Here is a 12658-nt window from a genome sequence, read left to right as displayed (position 1 = left end):
GGTCCATCTCCTTCTAATTTCCCACAAAACAGCAGATGCTTCTTCCTGGGATGACTTTTGTAAAGCATGGTGATACACTCTAGAGCAGCGGTCGCCAACCTTTCAGACCTCCCAGATCACCAGTGGACCACCGGTTGGCGACTGCTGCTCTAGAAAACAGAACCAATTTTCTGAAAGATGAATGAAAGTAAAATTTATGGAGGAATTGAACATTTTATTAGGTTATAGTCTCTTTCATCCTGCTAAATGGAATTGGATGAAATATCATGAAAAGGTAAGTGAGCGGGATTCTAGGCCTGGGGTTAAATACTTACCTACTCTGTCAGCTCTGAAAGAATATGGGACTTGGGTCTCTAATTTGTTCCTCCAAAGAATCAGTATTTCTTGTGAAGGAAGGGTTTTTACAGTGGTGTTGCTTTGTCATTCCGCTGTGTTGGGCAATGAAGAAGCAGGTGTCCTTAAGCTGTTAGGCCCCAGCACAGTGTGGACTTGAGAAGGGTGGGACTTGTTAAAGGGCCAGCATTCATTTCCTCCAAACACCGTGCAGAGCGGTATCTCGAAGGGTTTAGGAAGTTCACTTCATCTTTTGTCATCCATGTGACACAGCTTCAGTCTGTCTCTGAGGAAAGGAGAGAAAAACAACTTAGAACAGTGGTTCTCAACCTGTGGGTCACGACCCCTTTGGCGGTCGAATGACCCTTTTACAGGGGTCACCTAAGACCATCCTGCATATCAGATATTTACATTACAACTCATAACAGTAGCAACATTACAGTTATGAAGTAGCAATGAAAATAATTTTATGGTTGGGTCACAACATGAGGAACTGTATTTAAAGGGCCAGAAGGTTGAGAACCACTGACATAGAAGAACATTAAATGCAACTTTTGATAATGTTTAGGAAGGAAAGCAGGCTTGGAAAAGCCTAACCTCTTAGACCTTGGAAATTGAGGTGAATTAGCCAAATCTGACCCTGATGATTTGTACACATAAAATTCAGTCTTCCCAAGGTGAGTCTTCTTAGTGAAACTTGGTGTTTGAAAGTAAAGAGCCGATGGAAAAGGCAACTTGAGGAAACTTGTTTTCTAAAATATGGTACTTACCTCAGGGAAAAGTTCTCCTCGTGGCTCTTTACAGGAGGAATGGTAAGTGACCCCACCATGTCTGTGCCTCTTGTTCCCCCAGGTCCTTTGTCATCCAGCAAATCCCAAGCAGCAACCTGTTCATGGTGGTGGTGGACAGCAGCTGCCTCTGCGAGTCCGTGGCCCCCATCACCATGGCGCCCATCGAAATCAGGTATATCCTTCCGTGTTAGGCCCAGCTGCTGCTGCTGATGGGGTAAGGGGATCAACTGCCAGGAAAGCTGGGGGAGGAGTAAATGATATCTTCCCACTGTTGGAGAGAAAGAAATTGTCAAGGGATTTTAGTGCCAACATGCAGTGCCAATGCAGATTAGGGCGAAGTACCATTTTGGAAATTTGCCTTAACTACAGTCAACATAACGAATCTCTTAAGTGTGAGCGTTTAAAGGCCCAGAAGATCAGAAGGCGTCCGGAATCTTGCCATGGCTTCCATCCTGAGGTCAGTCTGATAACCCATCCTGTTCTCTTTCCCCCGCAGACTTGCCACGGCAATTTCATTATAGCTAAAAAGTTTACTCGTGAGAAAACCATCCCTTTCAGGCGAATCGAAGAAGCATCTACAGGAAGGCTGCTGGCTCCCTGCTCTCAGCCTCGGTGCCTTCGCAGTCTGGGCCAATAGCCTGTTCTCATGCCCACGATATACTTCACAAGCCTCCTTCCTATCTTTTCTGCCCTGAAAGGGCTGTCATTTTATCACCTTCTGCTCTTACACACGAAGTGGCTCTGATCATCTTAGTTCACTTATTTCAAATTGTGGTGAGAATTATTCCCCCTGCTTACGTTTGGAAAGCCTTTTATTTACAAGAACTTTACGTGAAGCAAAAGTAGCAATGTTTATACCAGACAGAGGGTCCCAGTGTATGGAGGGGGTTGACAAGCCTCTAAACCCCTACCCATATGGAGCATGACTATAAAGGTACTCCTTTTACACTGAAAGCCATGATCAGAGCAAAACTAAGCTTAGTGCTGAGAAAGGTGGGCTTCCAATTGATTTAGGCAAATTGTAAGAGAATACCTCCTGCAATACTGTGAGCAAAAACTTTAACAAAATTTTTTTTTTAAAATTAAGTTCACACACCTCCTGAAAAAATGAAAAGTGTGCCTAGACCAGTGGTCGGCAAACTCATTAGTCAAGAGAGCCAAATTTTTTAAACTATATTGGTAGGTACATTGTTATTAACTTAATTAGGGTACTCCTAAGGCTTAGGAAGAGCCACACTCAAGGGGCCAAAGAGCCGCATGTGGCTCGCGAGCCGCAGTTTGCCGACCATGGGCCTAGACAAATTAGTATATGGAAACTAGTTTTTTAAATGCCACCAGAGCCAGCTGAGTGTTAATCTCAACTTTAAATAGCAAGTGATTTTAATGTTATTAAACTATCTAAATCCTAGAAAAGATTTTAAAGTATAGCACCAATAAGAACTTGAGATTTATTGAGAATGTTTGCTTCTATATTTAAATGGAAGTTCAAGTTCAATAGCAACATATTATATACATATATATGCTGAAAAGCCTTTGATAAAATTCAATGATCACCCATGATAAAAGCTCTATGTAATATGTAAAATGCAAACACAAACAATAGTTCCCAAAACACTAAAATCACTTCAGAACGTTATACTTAGACAACTAGAGTCAGAGTAAAATCTTCTAGAGTTAATAAGATAATTTGCTTTGGTTACTTGATACAAAATCTGTATTTTTTTTTCTGTAAGTTTCTAGATGTAGTAAGATGAGGTCAATGGTACAGAATAGAAACTCTTATGTATGACAAAGGTTCAATTCAAAAGGAAGAATATAAATTAGACTTAAGTAGTGACATAGTCTCACAAGAAATCCTAGGGATTGTAGAGAACTTCCTATCTGAGACAAAGCTATGGAAGAAAACCAGATTTATTTAACTATGTAAAAATGATAACTTTTCTATGGAAAAAGATTATTTAAAGTCAGTAGCCAATTTATAGAACTTGAAAAATGTACTTAGAAATCAAATTATAAAGAGCACTTTTAAATTAATAAGTCAAACAATCACATATAAAAATAAGTCACTGGGTGATCTGAATATACAGGTAACAATGAAATATCTAGCTATAGCCATGAAAGGCAAACATACCTGTTAGGCCTGCAGTTCCAAGACTGGTCATCTCTACCACAGGCAGGGGCAAATATCACTGTCTGTTGAGGACCTACATTCAGCATTCTTTGTAGCAGTAGAACAGATGAGAAAATGAGTGCCCATCAATAGGAAAATAGCTTAAAAATAGAGTTAGAATAATGGAGTTGGAGAAACTTGCATCAGTCACTGGATAAAAAGCACGCTGCAGAAAGTAATAATATTTCATTTTTGTAAAACAGAGTCCTCCTTCCCCCCAAATGAAAAGAAGAAACAAAACCTTTCATAGCCAAAAATGATCAGCTCCCTTAGATGCGATTTTTTTTTAACTTCTGATGGGGGAAAAATTAGAAAGCCAATATTTTGCCTTTATAATATGATCCCAACAGATAGTCTACCCCTCAAATAGTCTACATCATAGCATGTATGCAAAGAGTAATTTTAAATATGTTACACATTTACAACTGTAATCAGAGATTCACATCGCTAACTTGATGAAATTTAGACGAGTGAATTTCCCTGAATTATCTAGGTCCCAAGAGACTTTGTTCAAACAATGGAAGAGTGGGGAGAAGGCATCTTGGACTCTGTCTCTGCTCTGACCCCCTCTGCCTTTCTCTGCAGGAAAATGCGAGGGAATGTGGGGGTGCACCCAGCCTCCAGGCCAAGATGGTCCTTATCCTGTCCCCTCTGCTTCTGCTGCTCTTCTTAAGGTGACACTGACCGAGATGTTCTCCCGGCATGCTAAATAATGGATAAACTGTGAACCAAAATATGGTGCGACATAGGAGACATGAAATATAGTCCAACCATCAGCATCTCATGATTTTAAACTGTGCGTGATATAAACTCTTAAAGACATGTTGACAAAAATGTTATCTTTTTACTTTGCCAGTCATGTAAATGTGAGTTTGCTACATGATAACCACCCTTCATCAGAAACGGGGCTGCCAGTGGGCAGTGTCCCTTCTGCTTGAAACCCACTGAAACCAATTTAAAACTGTGTACTTTTTAAATAAAGTATATTAAAATCATAACCTCCTTGCTTGGGTTTTATCAGCACTCTATTGCCGCGTGCATGAAAAAGTTACCCATTCCAGACACCAAAAAAAGGGGTGGTTGTTGGCAGAGACTTTGCTCTAAAGCAGATTCTAGGCAAATATTTAACAATTGTTTTGATGCTCCAATCTCGGTTATAAAAATATTTACAGAAGGAAATAAAAATATCATCTACATGGGAAAATTTATGACATAGAATCCTGAATTTTATTGAACTGAACTTCAATAGAAATCATAATATGGATGAGAACACATGCTCCCATAATATGCAAGTTTTGAACTATTTGGCATTGGGAATAAAGAAGTCATAAATCCTAGGAATTCATTGTGAGAAGGCTTGAAGAAGGAAAGGAACAATGACTACAAATGACTCCCAAGCTTATTGCTTGAGCATTTGGCTTCTGGCTTTTCCCATAAACAAGAGATGAAATTAGATCTCAAATATTACAAGATGTGAAACTACCCAGACCTGTAAGCATTCCTAAAACCCTGCATCCTGGACCAAAGAAAACAGATTCCATTGTATCACGGTTACCAAATAAAGTGAAATAATTTCCGTGCCTAGGTAGGATCGAGATGCCTTGCTTTGTAGGACAGACATCTAAAAGCCATGTGGGAAACACCCCTTAAATCCCTTTTAAAAAACACATTATGCCTTTGATATTTTAGAAAAATTGATGTGATCATACTACTTTATACTAAAATGATTCCAATATTTATAGGAATACCAATACTACATTGTGGTACTTCTTTAAATTAACAATATGACAATGTTATAACTTGCCAAGCTGCCAAAATTTAACAACAATGGGGCCCTGATATTGTGACCACTGTGGTCATTGATACTGTTCACTTTCGTGCACTAAATAAATGAATTCATGTTGCTCACATAAATTTTAACATGCATAATATTTGCACTAACCAATTATAATGTAATGTTTTTACAAAAATAACATCTCATGACCAATCATTCTCCATTAAAATTTCAAAGGACTGCAACAATAAGTATATTACATTATAATGCCCATATTTCATGTTAATGATGTAAAATATGTGCAACATAAATATTTATAATTTCACTCCCTATCACATTCTAAAGAGTGGAATGGCATCATTTTGAGTACGTTTGTGACATAAAGACAGCATAGTTGAGTCACACTGTTGACCAGGACATTGTCAAGCATCACCATCATGTAAGTGACCCCCTGCCCAGTACCTCAATGTTTCATCAATGACTTCAAACAACTGGCCACTCTATTGATCTACTTAAATAGCTAATACTTTTCTCCAATGAATTGTGTCAAAAGAAGAAACCTTGATCCCTCTCTACCATACTCTCTTCTTTGGACTGACTCAGCTCCTCAAACCAAAACCCTGAAGCTGCCCTCCTCCGAGTTTTCCCCTCAGCCCACTGTACAAGGAGTCTCATGAGCTGAATGAATATAAAAACATGACCCAAGTAAATGCTATTTACAAGAGACCCACCTCAGAACAAAATATACACACAGGATGAGAGTGAAGGGATGGAAAAGAATTTTCCATGCAAATGGAAAAGAAAAAAAAAGCTGGAGTAACGATACTCATATCTGACAAAATAGACTTTAAAATGAAGTCCATCACAATAGACAACAGAGGTCACTACATAATACTAAAGGGATCGATCCAACAAGAGGATATAACTCTGGTAAACATATACGCACCTAATATAGGAACACCTAAATATATACAAAAAACTTCTAGAGGACTTTAACGGAGAAATCGACAACAATACAGTCATAGTAGGGGATTTTAACACCTCTCTGACCTCACTGGATAGATCTTTCAAACAAAAAAATAACAAGGAAACAGAGACTCTTAAAGGACACACTGGATCAGATAAATTTAATTGATATTTATAGAATATTTCACCCCGAAGTAGCAGAATATACATTCTTCTTAAGTGCACATGGATCATTCACAAAGATAGCCCATATGTTAGGACACCAAACAAATCTCTACAAGTTCAAGAAGGCTAAAATCATATCAAGCATCTTTTCAGATCACAGAAATCAACTACAGTAAAACCACCCCAAAACATTCAAACATATGGAGCCTAAATAGCATGTTATTAAACAATAAATGGGTTACCAACAAGATCAAGAAAGAAATAAAAAACTTTCTGGAAATGAATGAAAATGCCTGCACAATAACCCCAAATCTCTGGGACACAGCAAAAGCAGTCTCAAGAGGGAAGATCATAGCACTACAGGTATATCTCAAAAAAAAAACAACAAAAAAACAAGAAAAATCAGCAATGAACTATTTAACCCTACAACTTAAAGAACTAGAAAGAGAACAAGAAAAGCCCAAAGTAGAAGGAAGGAAATAAAAATTAGAGCAGAGATAAGAAAATAGAGACTAAAGAAATAACACACACACAAAAAAATCAATGAACCCAAGAGCTGGTTCTTTGAAAGGATAAACAAAATTGATAAACCATTAGCCAGACTCACCAAGAAACAAAGAAAGAGGACCCAAATAAATCAGAAACAAAAGTGGAGAAGTAACCACCAACACCACAGAAATACAAAGGATATTAAGAAAATACTATGAACAACTATATGCCAAGAAGCTGGACAATGTGGATGAAATGGACAAATTCCTAGAGAAATATAATCTCCCAAAACTTAATCAGGAGAAATCAGAAAACCTAAATAGGCCAAAAACAACTGATGAAATAGAAGCAGTAATCAAACTCCCAGCAAACAAAAGCCCAGGTCCAGATGGCTTGACAGGGGAGTTTTACCAAACATTCAAAAAAGAACTAACACCTATACTCCTCAAACTATTTCAGAAAATCCAAGAGAAAGGAACACTTCCAAACTCTTTTTATGAGGCCAGCATTATCCTAATTCCAAAATCAGATAAAGACACTACAAAGAAAGAATTACAAGCCAATATACCTGATGAACATAGATGCTACAATCCTCAACAAAATGTTAGCAAATCACATCCAGAAATATGTTAAAAAGATCATACACATGACCAAGTGGGATTTATTCCAAGGATGCAAGGCTGGTACAATATTCACAAATCAATAAACATGATACATCTCAAAAACAAATTAAAAGACCAAAATCACATGATCATATCGATAGATACAGAAAAAGCATTTGACAAAATCCAATGCCCATTTTTGATAAAAACTCTCAGCAAAGTGGGAATAGGGGGAGCATATCTCAACATGATATATGACAAACCTACAGCCACCATTATACTCAATGGGCAAAAACTAAAAGCATTTCCCCTAAGAACAGGAACAAGACATGGATGTCCACTTTCACCACTCTTATTCAACATAGTACTGGAAGTCCTAGCCACAGTGATCAGACAAGGAGAAATAAAAGGCATCCAAATTGGGAAGGAGGAAGTAAAACTCTCATTATTCGCAGATAACATAATATTGTACATAGAAAACACTAAAGACTCCACCAAAAAACTACTAGATTTAATAAATGAATTTGGCAATGTAGCAGGATACAAAATCAACCCTCAAAAATCGATGGCTTTATTATACAACAATAATGAATTCTCAGAAAGGGAAACTAAACAATCCCATTTACCATTGCAACAACAACAACAAAAAATAAGATACTTAGGAATAAACTTAACCAAGGAAGCAAAAGACCTGTACTCAGTAAACTACAGGACATTGAAAAAAGTGATAGAAGAAGATATAAACAAGTGGAAGAATATACTGTGTTCATAGCTTGGTAGAATCAAATCATTAAAATGTCCATACTACCCAAGGCAATCTACAGATTCAATGCAATCCCTATTAAAATACCAATGGCATATTTCACAGAGCTAGAATACTTCAAAAATTTATATGTAATCAACAAAGACCCCAAATAGCTGCAGCAATTTTGAGAAGTTGGAGGAATCACAATACCAGATTTCAAGTTATACTACAAAGCCATGGTAATCAAAACAGCCTGGTACTGGCACACAAACAGGCATATAGATAAATGGAATAGAACAGAGAACCCAGAAATTTGCCCAAGCCATTATGCTCAATTAATATTTAACAAAAGAGGCAAGAGCATACAGTGGAGTCAAGAGAGTCTCTTCAATAAATGGTGGTGAAAAAATTGGACAGATACTTACAAAAAAATGAAACTAGACCACCAACTTACACCATACACAAGAATAAACTCAAAATGGATAAAAGACTTAAATGTAAGTCATGAACTCATAAAAAACCTAGAAGAAACAAAGGCAGCAAAATCTAAGACATCTCTTATAGCAATGTTTACAGATACATCTCCTAAGGCAAAGGAAACTAGGGAGAAAATAAACAAATGGGACTACATCAAAATAAGACGTTTCTGCACAGCAAAAGAAACCGTCAACAAAACAAAAAGAAAGCCCACTGTATGGGAGAACATATTTGGCAATGATACATCTGATAAAGGGTTAATATCCAAAATACATAAGGAAGTCATACAACTTAACAAAAGGAAGACAAACAATCCAATTAAAAAATGGGCAAAGAACCTAGATACTTCTCCAAAGAGGACATACACATGGCCAAGAGACATGAAAAAATGTTCAAAGTCACTAATCATCTGAGAGATGCAAATCAAAATAATTAGGTACCATCTCACACCTGTCAGAATGGCTACCATCAATAAATCACCAAATGACAAGTGCTAGATATAGAGAAAGGGGAACCCTAGTACATTGCTGGTGGGAATGCAGACTGGTGAAACTATTATGGAAAACAGTTTGGAGTTTCCTCAAAAAAATTAAATATGAATCTGCCATTTGATCTGGTGATCCCACTTCTAGGAATATATCCTAAGAAATCTAAAGCACCAATCAGAAATAATGTATGCACACCTATGTTCATAGCAGCACAATTTAAAATAGCCAAGATCTGCTAACAGCTCAAGTGCCCATCAGTAAATGAGTGAATAAAAAGCTGTGGTACATTTATACCATGGAATACCATGCAGCAATAAAAAAGAAGAATCTCTTACCCTTTGAGACAGCATGGAGGGACCTGGAGAGGATCATGCTAAGAGAAATAAGTCAGTCAGAGAATGACAAGTATCACAATGATCGCACTCATATGTGGAATCTAAGTAAACTGATGAACAGAATGGACCCAGAGACATGGAAGCATAGAACAGAGTGCGGAATCTCAGAGGGAAGTTTGGGAGGATGGGTGGGTGGAAGGTAATCAACCAAACATCTTGAATGCATAACCCATGGACACAGACAAAAGGGTGCTGAAGGCCTGGGCCGGGGAGGCGAGGAGGTGGGGATGGGAATGGGAGAAAAAAGGGGACATATGTAATACTTCCAACAATAAAGAATTATTTTTTAAAAAAGATGGCCAGGCTATGTTGCCTTTATGTTGCATGGATAGCCTTAACTTAAATATGGATTACAACAAATTATTTTACCTAATAATGTAATTATTTCTCAAGGGGCTTAGGCTAATATTGGTTTAACTGTGTTTTATTTCTTTGTTTCTTTAATTAATAAGCTTTATTTTTTAGAGCAGTTTAGGAACACAACAAAACTGAGTGGAAAGTACTCTCAAAATGTTCTTCATGCTCATAATTCTCATTTAAATAGATAACAATGAAATTGTTAAGATAATAAACACATTTGTCTTCCATTTAAATAAAATAAATAGATAGATAGATAGATAGATAGATAGATAAAATACGTACTTGTCTGATTAACCCCTGTGATCCACACAACAAATCTAGGGAGTGATGTGACTGTAGGTGAAGAAACAAGGTCACAAGGAGAGAAAGTCACTTTCCCAAGGTCAAAGTGGCAGAACTGGAATTTGAACCCAGGCTATTTGGCTCCAAAGTTTGGGTATTTAGTCAATCAAATACCCAATGAATGAAGAATGAGCAACAATCTTGTATTGCTACACCTCAGCATGTCCCAACCACTGACATTATTGTCACTTCCCCAAACTGCCAGGCCTCCACTCCCTGCTCTCTAATTCAAGCCTGTCAGCTCACCTCCCTGCTACTATTCCTGTCTCCCCCCCCCCACCCCCGCCCCCAAGCCACTCTGCTGTCCATTTGCTCTGCTGTGTCTTCACTTCTCCCTTAATCTAGCTAAGAGCCCGAAATCCACAACTGCAGTATTATGGTTACCTCCGCTGCTGAGCCCACTTGGGTAGACCAGTGGGAGACCCATAAAAATCTCAGCCATTGGTCTCAGCTGGGCCTTCAGCCCAATCCGGATACATATTCTTCCCTGAGTCAGCCTCTATCCCACAAGCCCCAACAAATGTTTCAAACTTCTTCACTCTTCTTAAAACTTAGGCCATCCTGGCTGCCCTACTGATACATATTTCAATGATAAAAGAAAGGTTCTCTGAATGTCACTGAAATTTTAGGAAGCATTATATATAGTATTCAGTGGCACTGCTGGAAATATTGTTACTAATGTATATTGCATCCATTGGTAGAAGAATAGAGGGCAGAATCTACAATTACTAAACTAGCAGCTAATGGCAGAATATAAAATACCAGTATTCTAACTAGTATTATTGATAGCATTGAAAATGATGTCATATGTGTTGTTATTAGCAAAAGGCAGATAGTACTGGTTGATATAGGAGAAGGAAAATAGTAAGATGTGCTACAGGATAAAATAATCTAGCAGTAATAATACTGCTATTCAATTTGGAGAGAATTATGCATAGTTTTTCCCTTAGATTGTCAGGTATTGCACACCAAATCCAGTGTTTACCTTCCTGTCCTGGTCATATATGTCCTCTCAGCCACCAGTTCTTGAAGTCCTTTCTTCTCCTAGCCCTTGGCCCCCTCCTCTCTGGGTTTTCCTCCGCCTTTCTCAGGTGTTCCTTCTCTTTTTGTTGCTCCTCGTCTCTCTACCTTTCATGTTGGCATGTCTTAGCTCTAGCTCTTGGTTTAGGGGCCCCTTCTCTTCTCCATCTCCCTCCCTCCCGAGGTCATCTCCTTAAGTCCCCCAGTTTTAGAGGCAGATGGCTCCCAGGTTCACCTCTCCAGCCCTGACTCCTCCACAGAGCTCCAGACTCAGATGCCTACCTGCCACTTCACCTACCCACTGGATGTATTAGAAGCATCTCAATTTTGATGTGTCCCAGATAGATTTCTGTGCTTTCCCCTTCAATCCTGCGACTTCCTGTTTTCTCATCTCAGTACATAGGCTCACCAGCCCCAGCCTCACCACCCAGTGGCATAACGCAAACGCCTGAACACCCCTTACTCCTCTCTTCCTCACCCCACACCCAGTCCCCCAGAAAGTCCTGCTGACTATCCCCCAACAAAACATTCAAATTTCCCCACTATGTTCCATCTCTACCACTAACCTTAGTACAAGCCATGAGAATCTTGCCACAGAACAACTGAAATAGCCCACTCAGCCGTGTCTGTGCTGTTCCTCACCGCCCTCACCGCCTACCTCTGGATTCATTTTCCTCATAGAAGACACGTCAAGTTGTGTAACTTTGCTTTTCTTTCATCGGAGACTTACTTATGTCCCCATGTTATTTCAAAATGCCTAAAAATAAAAGATGGCTTGATGGGTGAATATAAATATGGCTATAGCTAGGTATGATTTAAAAATACAGTAAAATATTCATTATGAATTTAGATGATAGATGGGAGTTCAAATGTAAAATTCTTTCAACTGTTTTGTGTATTTGAAATATTTTATAATAAAATTCTGGGAAAACAAAGTTTAATCTTATTATGTACTCAAGGGCAAAAATATCCAAGCTCTGAAATTCTATAACCTTTTTGCCTGCATTCGGGTCCAACCTTCCAGCCACCCTCACTTCTACTTAAAAAATGCTTCTTTCCTTCCTCCTTCATTACTTTCACACACTAGCCTTGTTTCTGCCTCAGGGCCTTGACACTGGCTGTTCTTCTGCCTGGAATGCTCTTCCCTAGCATATTCTTGTAGCTGGCACCTTTTTTATCATTCAGGTCTCGATTGATGTGTTACCTCCCAAGGGAGGCCTTTCTTGGTCATTGAAACCAAATATTCATCCAGTAAGTGCCTATCATGTACCTCTATTTTATTTTCATTGGAGCCCTTATCATTACTTACACTGTTCTGTTTCCTTCATTGTCTATCTTCACTGATAAAAATATGTTTTATTAAAAACAGGAATTTGGCCCTGGCGGATTTGGCTCAGTGGATAGAGCGTCGGCCTGTGGACCAAAGGGTCCCGGGTTCGATTCTGGTCAAGAGCACGTACCTTGGTTGCAGGCTCCTCCCTGACCCGGGCCCTGGTCAGGGCGCATGTAGGAGGCAATCAATTGATGTGTTTCTCTCAGAT

At 38.6% G+C, this 12658-nt stretch overlaps 1 protein-coding gene across 2 annotated transcripts in view; it reads left to right on the top strand.

Annotated features, from left to right (window-relative positions):
- Nucleotides 1-4292, top strand: part of CACNA2D3 (calcium voltage-gated channel auxiliary subunit alpha2delta 3) — an 809032-nt gene extending 804740 nt beyond the window's left edge. Inside the window, exons 36-38 of one of the 2 annotated variants that reach the window (XM_036331880.1) lie at nucleotides 1186-1298; nucleotides 1499-1581; nucleotides 3880-4292. In XM_036331880.1, coding sequence (XP_036187773.1) covers nucleotides 1186-1298; nucleotides 1499-1581; nucleotides 3880-3972 — 289 coding nt within the window. In that variant the 3' untranslated portion in view covers nucleotides 3973-4292. Of the gene's footprint in view, nucleotides 1-1185; nucleotides 1582-3879 lie in introns of both variants that reach the window. The other variant, XR_004971472.1, reaches the window with a different exon arrangement.
- Nucleotides 4293-12658: the final 8366 nt, after the last annotated feature.

This window comes from Myotis myotis, unplaced genomic scaffold (genome assembly GCF_014108235.1).
Source record: "Myotis myotis isolate mMyoMyo1 unplaced genomic scaffold, mMyoMyo1.p scaffold_m19_p_13, whole genome shotgun sequence".
NCBI lineage: Eukaryota > Metazoa > Chordata > Mammalia > Chiroptera > Vespertilionidae > Myotis > Myotis myotis.
The sequence above is the reverse complement of the archived record's forward strand: the minus strand, read 5'-3'. Positions and strand labels throughout refer to the sequence as shown.